Source organism: Strix uralensis, chromosome 1, assembly GCF_047716275.1.
Source record: "Strix uralensis isolate ZFMK-TIS-50842 chromosome 1, bStrUra1, whole genome shotgun sequence".
In the NCBI taxonomy this organism is placed as follows: Eukaryota; Metazoa; Chordata; class Aves; order Strigiformes; family Strigidae; genus Strix; species Strix uralensis.
This window is the reverse complement of record NC_133972.1, coordinates 137,037,077-137,061,163: the sequence shown is the minus strand read 5'-3', so window position 1 is coordinate 137,061,163 and position 24,087 is coordinate 137,037,077. Positions and strand designations below refer to the sequence as shown.

The 24,087-nt window shown below is 37.2% G+C and overlaps 1 protein-coding gene across 4 annotated transcripts in view; it reads left to right on the top strand.

The window, feature by feature from the left end:
* The window catches only part of ARFGEF1 (ARF guanine nucleotide exchange factor 1), a 100,666-nt gene that overhangs the window by 19,543 nt on the left and 57,036 nt on the right, over positions 1-24,087 (top strand). For all 4 annotated transcript variants that reach the window (XR_012630693.1, XM_074882513.1, XM_074882510.1 and 1 more), the window contains exons 2-4: positions 14,072-14,102; positions 18,321-18,477; positions 19,536-19,682. Coding sequence is in view for 3 of the 4 variants with exons in the window: in XM_074882513.1 (XP_074738614.1) it covers positions 14,072-14,102; positions 18,321-18,477; positions 19,536-19,682 (335 nt within the window). In the remaining variant the exon portion in view is untranslated. The remainder of the gene's footprint in view (positions 1-14,071; positions 14,103-18,320; positions 18,478-19,535; positions 19,683-24,087) is intronic.

Below are 24,087 nucleotides of genomic sequence, written 5' to 3'. Positions count from 1 at the left end.
CTCAGTATTGTGTTAGAGTAGATAGGAGTACTTTTCATTAAAAGTTTTATCAGGCTGTCTGAAACAGTGGTAGAGGCTGGAAATGTGTTAGTATTCTGACTGCAGTTTCAGTCATGACCTATCTTCTGATTCAAAGTTATTAGTTAAATGCTTGTGGTGTTTCCTTTGTTCTGCTGAGTTAAAACTTCCTCTTCAAGTTATAGATTAGATCAAGGGAGTAAAAATCACATTATATGTGGAGATACTGTGTGCGTGTCCATGCGCGTGCATATATATATATATATATAAATTTTGAGATATATATATATATGGTCAAATAGTCTTAAATTTCTATTTTCTACTGTGAAGTAGCTAAATTATATTCAGTGCTCAAAGGGAAAAATATAAAGACCTAGATTCAAGTTTAATTTCTTAAAGGTTGAAGCAGAGGAACTGAGACTGCATTTCAGAGATCAACATATCAAACTCTGTGACAAATTAAGAGTTACTGATGATTCATCATCGCTAGAACTAGGCAAACACGTTTCACAATCTTAAACAACAGAGTTACTGGTTTCCTCGTGGCTTTGAGGAAGCGTAAACCCACCATGCTCAGAGAGTGTGTGCAATCTGCTCTTACATGCAGTACGAGCTACTGTTCTGCTGACTGAAGCAAATACTCACTCAAATAGACTAGTGAATATTTGAGAAAATTGATAGAGAGGAGGAATGGATGTATTGAGTGTCCCCTCAGTACATCCTATTGAGAATTTCTGTCTGTCCTGATTTTTCAGTCTATTTTCTCTGATGAATATGCTGAGAAACTAAAGCATCATATCAGTTGAATCAGGTAAACAGTAGTGGGGAGGAAAGTCCAGTTATTTTGCATGAGCTATTCTAGAGAAACTGGAGGAATTACATATTAATTTCAAACCATTAAATTCTATCATCCTTCAAGCCCCCTCTCTTAAATTTGAAACTTAATTAAATTGGTAGATTCCTAACTCTTTCTTGTGGAGTTACAGGTACTTTCAGGAACTTCACGCACATAAAGGTGCATTGTAATGTTGGGTTGCAGTGATGGAGGGGATGTAAATATAAAGTCTCACTTCTGTAAAGAATTATGCTGATTATAATACCTATTTTACAGAATTTATAATTGGTAATTACTTTCTTTACCTTGTTATGAGTTACTTAGACGGCAGTTTTAATTCTTGGCAAGACTTTGAAAAATCAATTACTGTGGTAGAGAAGCTGCTGCTTTTTTTCTGTCTACAAAGACTTGCAATGCTTTTCTTATTCTAGCACGTTGGTATTTTCATGAGAGACAGTTGGTAAGAACCTTTTTGTATATTGATCTGTATACTGTATACCATTGCACTCAGTTGGGAAAATTGCTTTTTCTGTAAATTACAGTTATTTTGACCTGAATAATTGTAGTGTATCCTTTGATCAGACTCTTCTAGGGGGTCTGTCTTAATTTGTTTCTTTCTCTGCAGTGTTTTGTCCTCTCATATTCTTTAGTAAAGAAATAAATGACCTCTCTCAACACACATTTTCATGTTCCATGTTGAATTGGATTTTCTGTTCTTTCTGTGATTCTAGTCTGTTATAATTAACACCCCATCTTTTGCCAACAGTAGCAGTGATACTGGCTAAAGCATTTGTTTTCTTCCCATCCTACCCTTAGCTACATGGTAAAACCAGATGAAGGAACTAATCCATATTTTTTTAAAACATCTTTTAAAATTTAAGTTAAAAACTTCAACATTTACTTTCTTAATCCAGTGCTACTTTGTAACTTTTCAACTAGTAAGGTCCCTCTGCAATTTTATAGAAGATGTGCACAGACAGTTGTACTGGTATACTAGAGATAGATGATGCAGTCAGGAGGAAAGGGATGTTAAGTAGCAAAAAAGTTTATGCCGGTTAACACATTGAACAATTCGCTAAGTTTTTCTTGCTGAGTAGTCTTTCTTTGTTTTGAGTAGTAGTTGACGCGTAGGTCTGCATAGAATATATACGCTGCTTACTTTCTTTAAGCAGCAAAAAGTACAAATGTCCTGGTTTGAGTGAGTGGCAGGGGTTTTTTGGTAGCAGGGGAGGAGGCTCGCGTGATGGCCCCCTGTGAGAAGCTTCCCCAGCTCCAAGTCGGACCCATCTCTGGCCAAGGCCAGGCCATTTAGCTGTGCCTCTGCAATAACATATTTAAGAAGGGTAACCTGGAAGGAGTTGTGGGAGTTGTGAGGAGAAGGTGCAAGAAGAACATCTGCAAACACCAAGGTCAGTGGAAGAGAGGAGGAGAAGGGGGGGGAGGTGCGTGGGAGCAGAGACTCCCCTGTATCCCGTGGTGAGGCGGCAGGCCCACCCCCCCAGCACCCATGGAGGTCACTGGTGGAGCAGATATCGATTTGCGGCACGTGGGGGGCCCCACGCCAACCCAGGTGACTGTGCCCAAAGGAGTCTGGGACCCCATGGCAAGAAGGCCCCGCAGTTGTAGTTCAGCGCTGGGAGGACTGCAACAGGCAGGGGTGACCCACACACCCATGGGAGTGACTCATGTTGGAGCTGGTTTGTGGAGGACTGTCTCCTGTGAGAGGGGGACTGCGCTGGAACCCGGGAGGAATGCCAGAAGTCCCCCCCCCACCCTGAGGTGGAAAAAGGTCAGGACTGACTGCACCCCCTGTTCCCTGCTTCCTGCGCCACTGGTGGGAGGAAGTAGAGATACTGGGAGCAAAGCTGAGCCTGGGAAGAAGGGAGGGATGGGGGAAAGTGTTTTCTGGATGTGGTAATGCTTCTCACAGTCATATTTTGTCTGATAAGTGTGGTTGCTGTTAGTGTCTGTATTAAATTTTACATTCTTTTTTTCTTCCCCTAACGAGTTGGTCTTTTGCCTGTGCCGTAATGGATGGGGTCATCCCTCCCTGTCCTTATCTCGATTTCCTGGGCCTATTGCTTTATTTGCTCCTTCCCAGTGCTGGGGGGAAGGGGGGAGTGAAGGGTACCTTTGCTTTATTTTCCCTTTCTCAGCGCTGGGGGGAAGGGAGGAGTGAGCAGCTGCATGGTACTCTGTTGCCCTCTGAGCTCAAACCACAACAATAAAAATAGCTGAGTGAAGTTAGTTTATGCTATTTTCAAAATGTTGTGCTACATGCCTCTTTATGGATACCTGTTGCTGTGTTTATATGTTGGGATTGTAGCTTCTAGAATCAGGATTTACACAACTCACAAGAATTTTAACATAGGACATGAGAAAGAAGGGTCAGAATACACTATACACATTGTGAATATGAAGAGGAATATACAGCTGCAAGCTTCCCCCCCTTACCTGATAAAGAGACATTATTGTCCTTGCAAAACTTACCTCATTGCAAACAATACTAATGCTGATGAAACACAGTGGGTAAAGTTTTGCATTACTTACTCCAGTGCACCTGTGGGCAATGGGTAGTTCTGTTCCAGCTGTTCCTTCCCAAAACATGTGATACACATGAGGTGTTGCAACTCATGGTCACGTACCTCTACAGTGAGTTGAAATAGCTCACTGACCCGATGAAAACTGAAATTATCAAGCTATTTAAACTTCGTGCCTTGGCAGTGATTGCGTAAGCAAATAAGCACGAAGAGACACGTGGAATAGGAGGAACCGTCTTTTTCCATGGTCACTCTCAATTGGATTGGATTAAAGTATATTGGAAAACTGTAGGCAAGATCCTTCCTATAATCTGGTTAGGTGACTATGTATTTGGTCAGCAACAAAATTGTTTGTATGTTAATGCACCTTTTCAGCAACTCACACCATGAGTTCTGAGCCTGAAACCGATATATGGGGGTAGTGGGAAGAGGTATCAAAAAAGACTGGAACAAGATATTTGAAAGGTATCTCCTGCTTGATTAAAATAAATGTGCATGGCTATCCTCCTGTAATGGTGTTTAAAGATGTAAATAAAAAATCTATTTCTATTCTTTGATTTTGATCTAAGTATCAGAAATTAAGGGGTAAAGACACGAGTTTGGGTACTGCTGGGAGTTTGCTGTGGATTTGATAAAGGATGGAGACCCATATAATACTGAGGGGAAGCAGAGGGATTTACTGCTGCAGAAAATGAGCTTTTCAAACACGTGCTAGAATATATGCTACTAATAATGTCTACAATTCAGTTATCCTTCTCAAGGTGTGACCTGTATGTGTGTTGCCCCTCCTCTTCCCAAGTGAAGCAACTTGACAGTAGTCTCGACTTGGTTTAGCAAGTAGAAAGATTATTACAGAAGATCTAGTCATAAAACCCCATTGGATTGAATCATTCGCAATTAATTTTAAACAGAATGAGGCCACTAGAGAAGTTTCTTCCTTTGAGAAGATTTGCCAGTGGTTCTTTGTTTGAAAATGTCATACGTAATGAGCTGAAGGAGCAGGTAGTAAGGTTGACTGAGTGGAGACAGGTTGTGCATTCAAGTTTCTGAATTTACAACCAGAGTTGCGTATTCCCAAATAGTATTATGTCGTGAGTAGGGGTGGGGAGAAGCTGTAGTTCTGTATGTATGACTGTCTAAAAAGAAAATTAAGAATAGGTGAGAAGATTGCTTCACAGATAAGAAGCCCAATAAGGACCATCAGACATAACACCTTTTGAATTGCCGATACAGAAGTAGAGAAATACTTCAATAGGGTTTACTGCAAACCTTTAACAATCAGAAAATACGGCATGAGAAGTAACAACATATAATGCTCCTTTCTTATATTATCGCTCTTTTCAGAAAATTAGTGTCACCTAAAGTTGAAGCACTTCACAAAGTTTGTATTCGTGACTTTTGGGTTTTTTACTTTGTGTGTGTGTGTAAACATAAATATTTCTCTATACACTTCAAAGGTCTACTCTGTTTTTCTAAGCTAATGAGATATGACTTAGTATTTCAGTTGATTAGAGGGTTTCAGGATTTTTTAAAGCACAACAAGGAGGATCTACACAGAATTTCATCAAGAGTTGTCAAACTCAAAATGTAACTGCTGTTTGTTTGGAATGCTTCTTAAATAGTGTGATTAATCTGTGCTTCCTTAGGTACTCCTCCAATATCTGTAAACATGAAGTTGCAGCAGCATAATACATTGGAATGGAAAGCAAGTGGAAGTGTTCAAATACATGCTCTTAAGGCTGTTTTTGTTTGTCTGTACAATAATTATTTGCTATTATATAAATGCTGTGTGAAGACCACAGCAGTGACTTTCTTACATTCACGTGGAGCTTTCTTCTTTTCCATCCATGTGCCATAGCTCTGTGAGCTGTAATCTTGCAGATAGAGGAAACTAAGTAGAATGAAAGGTTAACTGACCCCAGCAAATACCAGCAGTCATAAGAACAGATGTGTAAATAAACTGTAACTGAGGGTCTATGCTAAAGTCTGGGCTCAGGAATTTTGAGGGGAACGAGACAATGGTATTCTACAATGGGGAGAATGTACACAGGTGAGATTCACGCTTTGATGCTCTATGTGCTTGCGCTTGTGTCTGTATTTCTTCCAATCCCATTTCTCTTTAGGTTAGCTTCATGATTAAAACAAAGAACAAAAACTGCACCCCTAAAAGCCCAGTGCTGCTATCAGCCTTTTGGACTGCCACAAATAGCATTTATTGTCTATCTTATAGTCACTGTGTTTAGGAGGATTTGAGGGAAAGAAGGAGAGATCTCTCTGCATCCCAGAAGGTATGATGGAGAAAGCTGTTTATAGGATTTACAGGAAGACACAGTGTTATGATAGGCATCTTGGAAATTCCATTTAAGGAACAATTTCAGCTTTCATAGTGAGTGGTTTCTTCTGCAGGCTACCTAAAATACTGATCATTTCAGTACTATCTTCCTGTAATGAATTTCCATACATTATTACCAGTTTTAGTCAAGTCAACCTGATTTGATAATTTAGGGGAATAACAGTATTGTACTAAACAGTTTCATTATTCTATGGTAATTTGAGATCCCAGTGAGGCTTTTTATGAAGCTTTCATTTTATGTTTGTTTGCTATTTACATACACTGATCTGGATTAATGTTGAAGATAGATGGATTAAAAGTTACTGAAAGTTAATTACACTGCTACAGTTAAAAAAGAAATGGGAGATGAAAATACCTCAATCTGAGTTTACTAGTTACTCTCCTCCATACATCTTCAGCACAAGAAAACATACTGAAACTGGAGTAGTTCAGAGTTTAGAAGCAGTGAGGCAGAGGCTCTGTGAGAGCAAGAAGAGTGGTCAGCTAGAAGCTGGAGAAAATTCCTATGCAGTGTGTGTGCTTGACACGGTCTCTTAGCAAATCCTCAGCTTTGCGGAAGACCTGTAAGGGGTTTGGGTGTCCAGAACAATGTTTATGTAAGTGCCAAATTTGCAGCATGTATTTTTACACAAACTTGTTTTTTCTTAGACGTACTGACTTGGCAGAAGTTGCTCACAGAGATCATCTCTGGATCATCATTGTCCGAATGCAGTGAACCTTGTGTTGAAAATGACTGTGTGTTTCTCCAGTTCTATTGTTTGGACTCCTTAGACCTAATTTAGTTTTTTTCTGAAGTCTGAAGTTACTGACTTTCAGATGTTAATACTTCCTTACTTTAGCTGAATAGACAGGAGACTACTTCTTTTTGACACTGCTTGAAGCAGATATCAAGAAAAGAAACAAGTTTTGGATATATATTTAGAAATACATTCTAATAACCCCTTTTGGGGGAAAACTTACTCAGCATGATCTGCTTGGAAGTTTACCTCTGAGGGAAAGATTGTTTTGGGGATGTTTTTTATTCCTGTCATGTTTATATGGCTTTACTACTGTGCGTACAAACGTGGTATTTTTTTTTTAATTAAACTATCAACATATATATAATAATCTTATTACATAGTTGAGAATATAGCTAATTAAAGTTCTTTTCAAATGAATATTGAATTTCTAGTTTTATATTACTTACAGTACAGCTAACTTTTATCTTACAGTATTAAATTGACGAGTACCTGTAGACTGCTAGGTCTCTGAGGGCTTCTGTATACCTTGACACGAAGGACAGTTTCGGTATTGTTAATGATGAAAAATTGGGGGGTTTTTAATGCCTTGGTTGCCATAATATTTTGTATGATATTGGAGACAGTCTCTAGAATATTTGGGTGGAAGGAAGCAAGCCGAGTCAATTCAAGCAAAGCCTTTAATGTTCTAATAGGATTTCACTTGCTTTTTTTTTTTAATATAGATATCAATATAATTTAAATTCCTCTTCACTGCATGTTCCTTGGATCTCATCCACCTGCTTTGACTTGGGAAGAATTGAATTCAAATAGCTTCCTTCTCACAGTAGTCTTCTATGATACAAGTAATGTGAGCTCCAAACATTGACTCGTTTCCTTGGAGTATTGCAGCCTGTGCTGCTTTGGCTGATTACCCAGGATGGTTACAATTCTTTAAAAAGCCACTGCTTACTGTCTTGAATTCATTTTATGTTTAATACCTTTTTTTTTTAGTTCTAATATCATTACGATTTTTAGTCATCTGCATACATTTTCGGCATTAAGAAGAGTTGGAAAATCCAATTTTTTTTCCAATACTAAGTGGAAGAGTAGCCGCTTCTGTCTCTTCCCCAGTGAGCAGAGGAATGGGTGTATACATTTTGGATGTAATTTTTATGAGGTAATTTTTTTTTTCCCCAGTGAAAGTGCAGGATGGTTTCTGTTCCAATAGATTTACTTTCAGTTAGGCAAATAAACTTTTAATTCTGATGTATGTATATGAATATTATATACTGAATATTAGTCTTTAGATGTGCAGATCCTTGTAGAATTGAGACATATGCATGTGCTTCTCTGGCATGCAACATCAGTTGTTTGGAATACAGTATTGTGGGAATGTAATATGCTCTTATTTTTGAATACAATTCTGAAGCAAGAATGGAAAAATATAATGTGAGATATGTATTAAATGTTTTTTAAGTGTGGGGTTTTTTTCTAGCATCATACTTTGTAATGAACTTGTAAGGTATCTTTCCATTTTATGGTAAATAGTTTGCCCTTTTCCCAATAGCAAGTTCCGTAAGAATTATTTTCCTTGTAATCTCACATGCAACTTGATGTTCAGCTGTTACCATAGAACTTAGCTCTGTGTACCATTCCTGAAGGTAACCATTTAGTTATCCCTTACGTGATGAGAATGTTATCCTTGACTTCTGCCAAAGTATAACAGTAGAATATTTATACTTTACATGATATTATGGCATACTTAGGTAAGCAGAAGGAAATACTACCTGAAGGTAATTGTCATGGTTTAAACCCAACTGGCAGCCAAACACCACGCAGCTGCTCACTCACCCTCCCCACCCCCGGGGAATGGGAGAGAAAATTGGGGAGGTAAAGGTAAGGAGACTCATAGGTTGAGATAAAACCGATTTAATAATTGAAGTAAAATAAAATAATAGTGATAATAGCAATAATAGAAAATACAAATGAGTAATGCAGAATGTGACTGCTCCCCACCCGCCAACTGAGAAGAGAGAATCCTGAAACTGTAATCCCGTGAGCGAGAGCCAGTTTCCCTGTCAGCCCTCATCTATATACTATGTTGTTAGATGATATGGAATATTCCACTGGACAATTTGAGTCTGTTGTTTTGGCTCTGCTCCCTGCCAGCTTTTTGTGTTCCTGAGCACAGGCAGGACATGGGAGGTTGAAAAGTCCTTGATTTCTTAGCAGCAACTAAAACCATCAGTGTATTATCAACGTTCTTCTCATACCAAATCCCTTACTGAATCCAAAACACAGTACTATTCTAGCTACTAAGAAGAAAACATGAGCTCTATTTCAGCTGAAACCAGGACAATAACCTACAGGAGAGGGTCTGTTTCAGATGTAGGGGAATGTTGGCATAGGAACCAAGGGAATAATCCAGTCATAAACAAACTTCAAATGGGAATTAGAGGTACCCTTCAGTGTAGTTAAGGTTTAAATCATCCTTTGAATCGGATTAGTGGGGTAAACAGTGAATTAGTTCTAAGTTGGAGTTTGATCAGCATTATAGACCAGTTAAGACAGTATTGCCCACAGCACCTGCTTGACCTACTTGGCCCATTTTGACCTTGCTGATCAGGTATTACCCACTGTCATTAGAGAGAGATTTGTTAATTTTATAGTTGCAAATGAGATAGGCTGCTTATAAGATGTTAAATGGAAAAAAAAATGGAAACTAGGGGGTTTTTTTATACTAGAAACTGAGCAGTCTGAAGAGGGTAAGGAAAAATGTTCAAATGACATGCTGAAATAGTGAATTAAAGTTGGAGAGGTGAGAATGGAATTATGGATACCTGTTGTGGTGGTTTACCTCCAGCTGGCAGCTAAGCCCTACGCAGCCACTCACTGACTGGTATTGAGAGAATTGGAAGGGTAGAAGTGTGAAAACTTTGGTTTGAGATAAAGACAAGTTAATAAGGAAAAAAAAAAGGGGGGGGGGATGGAATGGATGGGACGGGACCCAGACACACAACACAACAGCAAAGAATAACAAAACCAAGAAACAGAAGTGGTGCAAAAAAAGCAATAGTTCACTACCAGGCAACCAATGCCCAGCCAGTTTGCAAGCAACAGCAAGGAAACTCCTTCTCCCAAGTTTCTGTTGCTGAGCATGATGTCGTATGGTGTGGGATATCACTTTGGTCAGTTGGGGTCAGCTGTCCCAGCTGTGTCACCTCCCAACTTCTTGTGCACCTCCAGCCTACTCACTGGCAGGGCTGTGTGAGAAGCAGAAAAGGCCTTGACTCTGTGTGAGCACTGCTAGGTAGTAACTAAAACATCCCTGTGTTATCAATACTGTTTTCAGCACAAATCAAAACCCCAGCACCATACAAGCTGCCATGAAGAAAATTAACTGTATTCCAGCCAAAACCGGTACACCCATATGACAAAGGTCTTAGACCTTTTCAGAGATTTCTTTGAAATTATTGTAGTCTGTGCAGGTGTAGATGAAGTGGAAGATTATGTTGAAACTAATGTACGTGACACATGAAACAGTTGAGATGCATGGCCATTGTAAAACTGCAAAATAATGCATATTTGATCAGCTCTATCTTGTGTGTGCAGAAGCCATGTATATTTCCATTAATTCTGTGATAGAGCTCTATAAAGAGGTCGTCTTCTAGAGCTGTGTGTGAATGTGAGAGTTCAGGAGGGACTGATTTTGTTATTTCTGTTGCACTTTTTATTTAAGAGTACTAATTATACACCAGTTAGTTCCATTTTAGGACATACCGTTCTTTCAGTGCCATAGAATAATATGAGCTCTTTTCCATAGTAATTCTGTGTTTACATCACAGATAATACAGAGGAAGACCCTGAAAGCTGTAGTCCTTTTCTACAGTTTTCTTCCCTTGTTTCAGCATCTTACATCCTCTCTTACTCTTCAAAGAAGTGAATGGTGATGGTGAGATAATAAGCTTTTCCAGGAGCTCTTGGATCCTCTCCTTTGTGGTTTTGATTGTGTGTTTTGGAGAGAGGGAGAGCAGAACAAGGAAGCAGCATATGATTTCAAGCCTGGCTTTATCTCCCTTTTCTAGCTGATTTTTAGTTTTGCAGGAGTTACTTTTTCCCATTTAAAAGAATGTATCAGTCAATGTTCTGGTTCATCTGTCTTTAACAGATTATTTATCTAGCATGAGATTTTTTTAGTTACCTTTATTATAATCTGTTTTTCTGCTGATAATGCTTCTTGAATTTTTGTATGCTTCCTATGGATGTGACTGTTACATGACCATGAAATTGTACTGTGATTAATTTGTGTTTTGGCGTGAAGAGCAGAGGGAACAATCAGACAGTGAAGGAAATTAGGTTTTCTCTGTTCTCAAGGGTAACAGTAAAGTTTAAGCCTGCTGTCTACCTCATTCATAGTAATAGTATCATATCATGTGTTTATCTGCCATTTAAAATATTTTCGTGTTCTAAAATAATTGATACCAGCCACTATAAAAACCTTTCTTTTTATTTAACAAAGGTTATAAAATCCGTACTTTCATATTAATAGACTGATGCAGTGCTGCTTGAAAGGGTAGTAACATTTAATTAGATTGACACTTGCATAAGCTTTTTCCTTGTAATTGTAGTATACTTCCTTCAATTACAAAAATTCCCATTTTCTGATACAAATTGGTGTGACCTATTCTGAAGACAATCTCTTGTAGTACTTTAAGAAAGAATAGTGATAATTTGTTAGAATATTAGCAGTGCAGTGAGAGCTCTAAGCAGCTCTGATTGGATTTTATGTTGGTAATCTTTGCAAGTACTGTTATAGTTTACAAAGCAGAGAATAAATTCAGAGATAGGCTGATGTAGCATCCAGATGACAGCTAGCTGGGTTCGATACTTTTTTTTTAGTTCAGGAACAAAATGAGTTAGTGCAAAGCGGAACTGCTGTTTCTGATCTTGTTTTTCCTGAATGTTGCTTTATGTTTGTCTGTTCGCCAGGGACTGTCTTTGTTCATGCAGTGCTTTCAGCTCAAGAAATTTACTTAAGCATACGGTTTAACCACTGTTTTGGAACCTGTAAAGTGTCTGAACACTTACCTATTGTCACATCAGCTTTAAGTAGTGCCGGAAGAATATTTGTGCTTAGGACATGTGCTGTCTTTTACTAGCAAAATACAGAGGGTGGGGAGGGGAGAACTGGCTTGCTTGTACTTCCTTAAACAATTTCCACACTAATTCAATACTCACAACTGTTTCTATTCTGAACAATGAACAAGTTCCACTATAATTTGCACCTTCCCTAGGGGGGAGTAGTTAGCCTCAGGGGGTTAGCATTCCAGTGGTGTGGTGCAGGCTGAGAAGGAGAACCAGAATTGGCCATGAAGTGGAGCTTTGCATTTTGTTTTATTTATAGCAATACCCTGAAATAATTATTTTTCTACATTTGTTTGTGGAGTTTTTCAGTCCTAGACAAAGTATAAAATAACTTGTAAATGCACACATCTTTTTGTTTTCTTGAATAGTTGACTCCTGTACCATTTAGGATCCTTTAGATCTTACATAAAACTGTTAAATAAACTATTATGTTTCTTACAAGTTATTAAAATCTGATAAATTTGTAAACTGAAATTTGTGTTATAGCAAGCTGATACTGATTGCTTTATCTTGAAATCAAATATCTTTCTTCATATTAAATATGATAAAATGGGTTGTGATCTTGAATTATAAATATAAAACAGTAGAAATGTTTGTTAGCATGACTTAAGTTTGACTTTTATAACTAAGTGGTTTCTAAATATGTTAATCATTTTAAACAGAACTTAATGTATAAAAAGGAGGATTTAAAGCAGTTTTAGTCAACTAATTCAAGTTCAGTAACATGTGATTTCTACTTTTGTGTTGGGTGTCTGCCCCCACCTTTTTAATTACACTACTGTAACACCTTGTGTCATTTTACAGGCAAAATTTGTTAATATTTCATTGCTGTTATTAATTAGATTACTATTTGAGCAGAGCATTAGGATTCACTTAGTTTCTGTACTGTGTTTCATTCTGTGTTCAAAATAATTGTGTATTGGGGGAGAATCTGCTCAGTTCTGTTGCTTTAGTTGGAAACTTTGAACTTGGAAGCCATTCTGCAGTTGCATCTGTTAGTTGGTAATGTTTGTTGACAGACTTCAGAGCATCTCAGGGAGGAGAGTTTCTGGGTGTGAATGCTAAGATGAAAGGTATGTAGATGTTGGGGGAAAGGGAGGAAGAGAGTTTATTCTCCTTCCTGTTGGTCAGGAATTAGACTTCAAGCACGTAAACAGATCAAGGGTCGTACCTGGTAGGAAGTCATACTTCCCTGAAACATTGCTGACTATAAGATTTGTTATTATTGTTACTTATTGAGGAATATTGAATATCTGGAATATGGAATTATTTTCATGTTTTGTCTAATCCTAGGTAACACAGATTTGAACCACTTCTGAACTAGCTGTTTCTCAGATGAACCATTGACCTGCTAACCTCTGGGATTTACTAGGGGTAAACAGGAGCATCAGTCACATCAGAAATAAGACTTAGATTTTAGGTTGATGTGCACTCCTTACATTTACTTTTCTTGATGTTGTGCAAATCTATTAGTAACCATATTTGATACTAGTGATTTGTGATAAAATATCAAATTTACCTGTCTTATGTAAGTGAATCAGTATGACTGTGTGAAATGGTAAATGAGGGATAGGACACAAAGTGTGCTTTTGCTGCATGGGAGCTTAATTAGAAATATTAAATTCTTTTTTTGGTCAGAATCAACTCATGCCCTAGTTTAAAGCTTATACACAAAAAGCAAAGTAAAGTGTTGGTTTTAGTTGATTGTGGTTTTGCATGTTTAAGCAGAACTTGATGTTAGAATAAGTTTTCTGAGATGATTACTTAAAACATATATATATTCATACTTGATCCTGTACATTTTGAAGATGTTTCCTAAAATCAGTTTTTTGAAATGTATTGTAAAAAAATACTCAGAATGTCTTGTCAACAGCATTAAACTATTAGTCCTTCTGTTTTAATATATTTTAAAATAGTATGAAATAGATGTGCTACAGACTTTTTTCCCCCTCCCCTCTAGTCATTACTGTGGTGTCTAACACTTTTAAAAAATCAAAGATCATTATTAGTCATCAAGGTTTCATGTAAGAATCAGCAATGGTGGTTTCTTCATTTTTCTGTATAACCCACATTTAACAAGCAGTATATCCTTTATTGATAGATCAATACTTTTAATAATTTCATTTTCCTCATTATTTTTATATGCATGAGCTGTGAAAAGAGTTTGCCAATGTCTTGGCAGAAACATTCTAGGGACGTGGTGTTTAGCTGGCATGACTGGATGCAAATTTAAGTATTAAGTTTTGAATATAGATTTGTAATCTTGATACAGTTTGCAACCAATGCAGGTGGTAGAAGCTCTTATGAAACTGCTTATAAACATGTATTTTCTGTTTTAAACTAATCCTGGTTTCAAATGTTTGCCTAGATACTTGTGCTTTCCAATCATTTTCAGTTATTTAATTTTGTGTTTGTGGTTATGATACCATTTCCATAACTATGTCTTTGTTTCATTTTACAGAGGAAATAAAAGCTGAAACAGAAAAGCAAAGGTATGTGATAGTTCATCGTATTGAGTGATAGTGCTTTTAACTTCTTAAAATGTGTACCATACTTACTCTGCACTGAGATTATAGGCTCTCTCTGAAAAGCATTTTCAATATATTTTGTAAGGTTGATGGTATCTGGAAATGTGCTAAAAGTGCTGTGGTGGCTGTTATGGTGCAAGGCCCAGGGCCTGGGAGTAGGGGCAAAAGATAGCTTAGAGGGAGCAGGCTGATACCTTCTGGCTGGGGAGGGTAGGAATGAGGATCAAGGTTAGAAAAGGTCTTTGTGGGTGACACAGTAAGAAAGTCCTGGCGGAGGGGACTGGGCTTAAAAGGCTCTTGAAGTGGGTTCAGAGGAGGGGGAAGAATCTGGAATACAAATAAAAAAACTTAAACTATGAGTGAGCGAGGGGAGGAGGTTGGGGTGAGGAAGTGGGAACGGGTAGAGAAGTAGTGTAATTTGAAAAGATAGGATCTGGAAAGGACCTTGTTAGGGAATAGGTGTGGATTTTTGGAAGCAATTCCTCTAAAAGTGAAGGTAGAGGCCAAAATTGACATTCAGCACTCTTCTGCTATCAACAAGTAAATTTTTAAGTATTGGTAGACTGGGGAATCCATTATTTAATTACATGTTCCACAGGATTTTCTTCCTCATTCAATGTACATTATTAACCATGAGTCAGGGCTTCAGGGTGAAGACTGTTTATACCACTTGTTGAAAGAATCAGATCAGTGGGTGAAACTGATGATGAAAGTGTTCTTAGGGCTTAAGCAGATGAGTGCTGCTTGGGGACCTGTGTTCTGCCCTGTAACTGAATTTCTGGTTTAGGCAAATCATTTAAACCACAGGTGTCAGAATTGGCTGCTAATGATTTCTGCTTCATCTCCTGGGTATTTGAGCTAAAATATACAAGTTTTGGTTCGGAACATGTAAGCACTTTAGCTGGAAAGGTAGTCAGTGGGAACTTTGCTTCAGAAGATGTAAAGGACAATTTAATATCAAATATGCTGAAAAATTTAGTCTCACAGTTTATCAAATTGGGCATGTAAAAATTAATGGATGCATCTGACTGAGTCACTGTGCTTCAGTTTCCACCAGCAAAATAAAGATAATACCATCAACCCATAGTAAGGTTGTAAAAGCAAATTTAATATTTGTGTAGTGTCCAGCAAATGTTGCACCAAGCACCACAAGACAGTCTCAGACAAAAAGTAGTAATGTGGTTTTACAAGAGGTTTTACTTAGAGTAGTATAAACAAAGCAGAAGTCAACGTTATGAAGCATGATAAGAAAAAAATGCTTAATGCTAAGTATTCAGTGACGGAGATTTGTTTTGGGCAGTGAATAAGGAAAACTAATAGCTGATCCTGTAGTTAAATACCATGCTAAAACTAATTGAGAGCTCAGAATTATAATGATTTATACAAGTATGGTTCAGCCATTTCTGAACTTCAGATGCTTAAATTCTATCCTGTTAATATCTGAAGTTGTGATTTTTTTGGTATAATGTCTATGTCTTACCTGCCTATGTACATTTTCTAAATAGACTTTGGTTTCTTCAGTGCTGTCTTTATTTTGACAGTAGCCTTTTGCTGCTGTGAAGGCATTACTAGACTTGGAAACTGTGAATGGATTTACCCTATTGTTAGTGTAGAGTTAAATTTTTTATATACAGTAGAAAATACTGTTTTTCTAAGCCTTAGAATAGTGAAACCTATTAGTTTATCAAATCATTTTCAGCTTATTTATGTAACTGAGATTTGAATAGCTTAACAAGGGACTTATAATGATAATTCTTCAAATTTTTCCAGTCCCTGTTCAGGAAAGCTGATTTCATGGTTAACCTCGAATGTGTTGAAAAATAGATCATTTCCACCTCCCAGAAATTTTGCATGGAAAACTGCTTCTTTTGTTTTGTTGTTTGTTTTTTAAACAGAACTGATGTTTGGTAGTGGGGTGGAGGGGAATGGAATAAAAAAGGACAGGCTGATTTATGTAACTGTTACACAGCAAGTGCTGCCAAAATAATTTTTAAAATTTTGTTGTGTGATACATACCTTAGCCGGTTTCTATGGCTGATACATAAATATCAGCATATTTCATAATTCTCATGCTTGGTAGATCCCTTGGTGGAAGAAAGTTTTGTTGAGGACAGTTTTGCAGTCTTCTGGAAAAATACCAGCTGAATTTCTTTGCTGACATTAAGAAGAAAAGACCTTTTGGGCTTCTCTTCTTCCCTCTCCCTGCTACCCCCTTCCCTTCTGTCACCAGCAAGGTGATGAGCTTATTGCATTATCTTTCCAGAGGCAAATGGAGCATCATCTTCCATATTTATTATTTTGGGCCTTTTTAATAGTTTTCAATTAAGAGAAGCTTCAGGCTCCTGCAGTAGCTTGCCTATGGCATGGGTTCTTTATTTTCGGAATCTCATCATGGCCTGCTCCTTCTTTCTGAAAAAATCTTTTTATTTCCGGAGTGCTTTTTTGAACCTAATTTTAGTGGTTTCAATAGAAGTAATTAGTAGATGAAGAACAGTCTTGTCATAAGACATGAGCGAGAAGAGATACCACCCCTCCATTCCTCACAGAAAAGCTTTTATAGGAATTTCAGAGAGGTTTAAGAACATGGAAGAATCATGTACTTCCTCTGCAAATTACCTGATTGGGGTTTTGTCCAAAAGAGCTCTGTTTCCAGCAAAACAGTATTGGGCAATAAATAAAGTTATGTATCCAATAAAAAGACAAACCTCTGCTCTTCTTCAGGAAAAAAATATGTAGGGAAAAGTCCTTAAACCTTCAAAAGAGAACTTACTTAGTAGAAAGTAGAATCTTACACTTAATTATTCACTATTAAGACAGAATTTAGGTGCCCTTTTTAAGCAGCCTAAACAAGGAGGGCTGTTTGAATGTGGTACCAAACATCTTCTCAAGGACAATCCAGTTTGCTCCTTGAAAAGTTGAAATTAATAATTTATCATATTAGTTTAAGGCTCTCTCCATGATGCATGGGACTGCATTAATTCGCTGGATTTATAATAAACTCTTAGCAGTTCATTCTTCTACTTCAGCAACATGAAAAATGTATTTTTTCTACCATCTGCATTCCTTGAAGCATCTAATTTAATTTTCAACAAATACATGGGGCCTGGATTTGAAATCAGTTTTTCTGTAAAGATCTATTTGAATTACTGCAAGAATTTTGTAATCCTTCACTACAGAATAGGAAGTTATGCTCTTTAATAACACCAAGTCTGTATAATTCACCTTTTATGTAAAGATATATATGTGTGCACAAAACAGGTTGGGAATGCTTTAGATAAAGGTGATGACCTAGTCTGTGAAATGAAAAATCCAAACATCTTGCTTTGAGTCAAAGGCAAATGGCATTGATGCACACAGATTAGTGAAAAATTACCCATTTTAATTGTCCTTTTTAGCTAAGTATTAATGAGCATGCCTTTTCTAAAGGTGCTGTAAGCAATAAGGCTTCAACAGCTAATAATTTTCTCAGATTTTGTACAGTTAGTCATTTCAGATACATTTCCCTAGTGAGATACATTGGTAACCACTGAACTCTTTAAATTCTGTGGTGTCATCTGAAGTACAGATAGAAAGTTTTGGTTGTATTTTCATTGGGGGGGTGGGGATGTTGTTTATTTGTTTGTTTTTTTTTCCCAAAGTATGTTCAGGATTGAAGTTCAGATATGTTTTAATCTCCAAAATAGATGTACTTTCTCTAAAGTACTGAACCAAACTGGTATCATAATGTAGTAGTTCAGTAGTTTAACTTTCAGGGTGATTAAAATTTTTGGCAAGTTGTGTTTTTATCTGTCCTAGTAGTAAGAGACTAGACTTCTCTCAGAATTATCATATAATGTGGAAATGATACTGAAGATTTCCCTTCTTCCTCTCTGCTTTCACCAACCAAGTAAGGGGAGTCTTTTCCTGTTCTCAGAGGAAACAAGTCTTTATGCCTTCAAACCAGCAGGGACCACTGAATATCCACTTAGTGTGCAAATAGGTCAGCCTGACTGATCCGTAAAGGAGACAGATGAAGTATAAAAGCTGTTAAGAATATTTATACGACCATATTAGCATTGTGTTAACTTCATAGTTAAGTTACTCTTCCCTAATGTTAATTTTCTTGATATTTTATATATAAACGTTGTGGTGGTGAGATTTGTGTGATCATTTACATCATTCTAATACAATCATTCTGTTTAGTCCCCCTCATGGAGAAGCCAAGCCTGGTTCAAGCACTCTTCCACCCGTGAAATCAAAGACAAGCTTCATTGAAGCAGACAAATACTTCCTACCGTTTGAACTGGCATGCCAGTCGAAGTGCCCCAGGATTGTCAGTACATCTCTAGATTGTTTACAGGTCTGTATGAAGATGATTAACTGTCAACTATAAAACTCTTGATTTGGAGAGGAAGTACAGTTTTATGTAACAAATAATGTCATCATTTTTCTATTATTTTACTCCACACACAACCAAATTTAATATCTTTCTCACAAAAGGCGAATGTATCTTATTTCATATGTAGTGCATGTGTGTGTTTATTTGTGTATATATGTATTACTGCAGTTACAGGTTTGGATCAGTTTCATTATGTTAGTGTACAACTACCTATTTTCACATGTTTATGTGTTGAACTAACATAGCAGGTATAACATTATCAAATTCATTTAATGTTATTTATAATTGAAGTCAAATATTTTCAATTTGAGATGTCTAGTCTCTCAAAACTCAGAGGCTCCTGTAATGTTTTCAAAACAAATTCTACAGCATGGAATTTAGCCATTTGCTGCTCCTGAGTAGCCCAACAGTGAACTCAATTAATATGTTTACATTCACAGGCATGTGCATGCCTGGCATGCTGTCATGCTGTGATGCATTGCTGCTCTGTGTATTTTTAAGTAGGTGGGCTGTGGAGATGACTCTCATGCCTGAAGTGTTTGGAAGAGGATTTTGTTAATTTTGTAATAAATTCCATTTCAAAGTATTAAAGACCTAGAGAGAGAAAGGGATAATAGAACACTTAAAACCCGAAGACTAGCTAGTAGCTTAAATAGAAAGCATTTGCAGCTGGTTTATCTGGTATTAAAAACATTTGTTGTGCTGACTACATATGAAGACTTGTGTGATGTGAGTTAGTTTTTAGAATCCTGTTTGTTTTAAAACATTGTTAACTGATGAACAAAATCTTTAATGTTAAGCTTGCTGACAAACTTTGTATTGCAGTTGCTGAATGAAAATTGAACAAATCTGGAAGACATTTTAAAAAAATTCTTGATGTTTTATGAGAGTTCAGATAAAATGTGCTATTTTAATTATTCTGTGCAAGTTAGAGCTATCAAGTGAATTTATTTATTATAACGAAAAGCTGACTTATTTTTTAAGCTCTTATTTATATGGGTTTTTTTTCTTCTCTCCAGAAACTTATAGCATATGGGCACTTGACAGGGAATGCTCCAGACAGCACAGCTCCAGGCAAAAAATTAATTGATAGAATTATTGAGACAATATGTGGTTGTTTCCAAGGCCCTCAAACAGACGAAGGGGTTCAGCTACAAATAATAAAGGTAATATGATTAATACTTCCAGTATTTATAGTGGTGACAGCAGAAGACATTAATAGCCTCAGAAAAGCAGAAGCGTTCAATTTGTAAATGTAATGGTAATTTTGAAATATTTTCTTGATCCTGTTTATTTGAGATGGAAACTCCTTATCTTACATTCCTTTCCCTATTCTCTGCCATTGCATTTTGAATGAATTCATGGTTTGACGTGAAGTCTTGTGCACAGACCTGTGGAGCTCTCTAATTGTAAGGAATTACTATCAAATAATCCTGTGCTGCCAGTGGGGAAGATGGTAATTAAGCAGCAGATTTTTAAATCCATTTTGGAACTGTTTTATGAAATGCAATTAGACCTGGCAGTCAGGCGTTACCATGGTAGCTTTGTGCTGCTGTGTCATAGGCTTCTGCTTGAAGGAGGTCTAGGGTTTCTTTCCATAGCTTGTATAAACGTTGCATGTGGAGTTTGTGCAAATAAGTGTTTCTGGGGAACTTTAGCTGTTTTCTGATTGCATCCATTAATTATGGGTATTTATTACAGGAAATTATTATGCCAAGTAATAGAAGTTAGTCACCTAGTGGAAGCACCATACCCTACTCCTGTAATAGTAGCCTTTGAATGACAGTGATGATGACCAGTAGTGAAGAATAAATTGAAGTTAGTTATGAGGAGTGGAGTATTTGTTACCTTGTATTCTTGTGTATATGTTTCCTGAGGTGTTGACGTTTCTTGCAGATTGTATTTACTTGTTCTATTGCAGAGAATGTAGTTTATTCTGCTACTCCTTTTCATAGCTCAAGTCTTCCTTTTTCTTGGCACTTCACTTCTTCAGCAGACAGTTGTTACAAATGTTGGTTCATGCTGCTGTTTGCTAGATTTGTTGTGTTGTACTGCCCAAGCATTTAAGACATTTTTCACCTTGCAAAGGGAAGTTTTTGTTGATTTAAACTTCCAATGGTTGAAACCCATTATATCTCCCTCTCACTGTAATACCTTCTCTCCAAATGCCTTCTGATTCAGGCCCTCCCCACCTGAAGGGGATTATCTGTGAGCTGATACTCTTTCTGTCCAAGAAAAAGTTGAGAAAGTAAATTCTTCAACAATTGTAAAATGCATTAAGTGTGTAAATTCATTTAGTGCCTTAATCTTTTGACTGTTTAGACTTAGCTAATTGCCATGTTAGAATGCCTGGGAAGGTGGAGAGTACTGTTTTGGCTTTGACTCCATCTTTGTCCTGTACACCAGACATTGTAAAAAGCAGCAAAATTAGAAATAACCTTAGCAAAGATAAGAACCTTTGACTTGCTTTGGGGAAATAACAAAACTGCTAAGTCAGTCATATTCTCTTAGGCTTCATAACAATTCAGTTCTGGGCTCAGTGTGGACCCTGCTTCTTCAGTATGATTTGAAGGATGGATCATGTGTCTTTTCAGACTCTTCTGTGGTCCTGGTGATCAGTATGTTCTCTGAAGAATTTTAATTCCATCAGGCAGATAGAAGACAGGGAACCTGGGTCTCCTGCTTTCTGTGCTGGCACTCCCAGGCTGTTACAACGTGAGCAGTGTTCACGCAGGGCAGCTGCATCACCAACACCACGGTAAAATCTGAGAACCTTGAACCTTCCTCCCTGGAGGGTTATCTCAGTTCTGCATGCTGGGTGGACGGCCCTTACATAGGGTGCTGCCCTCAGGCTAAGATCTGGGAGCCACTCTTGGGTTTGGTAGTTACTAGATGGCTTTCCAGTGGTGGAGTCATCTTAAGCAGGTTCCCAACAATGGGAGCTGCTTAGGCATTCTGAAAATACCTTTCTGTTGACTGCGAGGGAAATAATCTTGCTGAGACTGAGGAGTGTACTTTGTCTCTTTTTAGGTATCTAAGCTTAGAGCTATGTCTGGTGGTAGCTCTGACAGTTGGTGGCTAGTTTAACTTTTCTGCCTCTATTTTTGCTTGCATGTTCTTGCCTGTGTAATCCCCTCATTCTTCATCTGCAGACTCCGTAATGAACCAGACTGGGAAATTGGCCTTCTCCTTCCTTCCTCTTGTAGTTTAGTTTGATTTGGTGTAATTTTGATGGGAAGCCATGCAAATACTTGTTCAGTTATTACAGTGAGGATTGCTGGGGCAGAAAAAAGCAACTAATTAGGCTACTGCTGCCACTGAAAATTGTTTATTCAAATTATGTTTGAAACAGCCTCCCTTGGTTGAAGCTTTTGCCCTCAGGCTTGATCTGCTAGGGCTACTATGGCATTTGTGGTGTGTGTGTGTGCAGACTTCCTGTTGACACCTGCAGAGGTTTTAGTTGAAGTTCTGTTTATATTAATTTCTGGCATTTTTGTTCCTAAAGAACTGCAATTATGATAAAAAATATACTAATTTTTTTTAAAAAAGTCTATAAAGAGTAGGGATGAGGAAGAAAGATGGGACATGAGATCAACTGTTTATCCTCATCCGTGTTTTCTTTCCTTGGTCTGCTGTATAGTAAGTATTTGTTATTATCTAGATACTTTGACAGCTCAAATTGTTCATGTTCAGCAAAGAAAGATTTTTGTGTGTGCTTGATAGCTGTAGTTTGAAAGGATGAATGTTATTTTAGTGACTGCTTTCCAAGTCTTCCATATGCAATAGAGTGTTCATAAGGTCAACTCCTGTGTGTGTCTTTTTACAACTAGTCACACTGTCAGTATGACTGGTGACCATGGAGGAAGGAAAGTTCAATCAGACGTTGCTTGGACAAGTTGCCTTTTGAAATTTAACTAAGAATAGAGGACAACTCATGGTTGGATTACAGAATGGGATGATGGTAAAAGCTAACTAATTCTGAGGAATAAGGAGAATGGTGATAGGTTTGAAAGAATTTTAACAAAGCTTGTGTGAAAACAGATTCCAAATTCAGAAGACCCTTAGAAAATACTTCAGTTCCATATCCTGTTGTGTTTCAGTAGTGTGGAATGCTATCTAAGTAACTTAATCATCTACAATATCATGTAGTACTGTGGTTATTTTTTCCTATAAAAAGATCATAGAAAGCTTAATTCCTCCTGCTGAGATTAAAAGGAGCTGTGGATCATGGAAAGATTTGAGAATTGAAATAATGATGCAGGAGGTTTTACATCTGAATCTTTGTATTTTGCGGCTTCCATCTTCAGGTTAATGGCTAGGACCGACTACTTAACCTGAAAATGCTGTCCTATCATTTTGCAGTTTTATTTTTTAGAGAAGGATTGCGTTTTCAGAGCTGGACTTGAAATACTTCTGTCTTGCAAAATATGTATCTGTTTGATTCCATACTAGATTCTAGTTAATTTTGAACACCTAACTTTCCAGTGATAAAATGAAATAAAACTTTATATTCTTATATAATTTATATTCTTTATATTATCTTCCATGGGAGAAACTGGAATGTAGTTCTGTTCTTTCTGAAGTCTCCACAGTCATAATCCTTCAGTGTGTTTCAGGGCTGGTAACTGACCACATGCTTGACAGTATGGATTTTTTTTTTCTTCAAATTGATGTTAAGCAGAAAAAAATATTAGTTTTAATCAAATATTGGGTGTTAATTAATGATCCATTATTACTGAAATCTGGTGTAGAATCCAGGATATGACACTGTTGATTTAAATCACTGTCTTGACTGTGAAAACATGCTGGAAGCAAACACAGTATTTTTCTGGTTTTTATACCCTTACAAAGTATTTCCATAGGTCTTCAAAGTTGGTAAACTTAAGTTACATAAACATAGGTCTTTTAAAACTATGGTAAATGTGTAACATCAATGACTGAATAATTTGGAAATAGTGAAAAGCAGGAGATAATCTTATCACTTGCTCACAAAGAAAATGCCACTTGGAGAACTATATTATTGCATTCTGTAATTTTTTTTTTTTTAGTGTCACTCATACTGAAAAATTATTTATCTGTGAATATTTGTGTTATTTAATGTATTTGTTGCTTTGTGGTTTAAGGACTTAAGTCTCCTGCGTTTTTCCAAAAGTCAGTCCATAGTAACACATTATTTCATTATAAGTTAATGTTTGGACTTCAAGTTGACTTTTAAAAAATTTTATAATTTAAAAATAACCCTATAGCCCTTCTCAAAGAAAACGGAATTACACGGTTTCAGTAGCTAATACGCTAGAGAGAGGGGTTATGGCCACTGTGTTGTATGTGCTGTCTCAACTACTGGAGAGTTCCCAGGCAACTGAATTGCAAGTATTTTACCCAAAGTAAGCTAGTGCTGATCAGGTGATGGCTGTACTGTGTCATAAATCTTCCAAAGATAAGATGATCAGAGTTGGCTGAGAGGAGGAAAAGAATGACCCTGAGTTGAAAATTAGCCTTCCTAGCAAGTCTGCAATGTCGGTGCATCTGCCTCTCTTGTGTTCTTAAATTGTTCTACTGGTTGTAGTTACT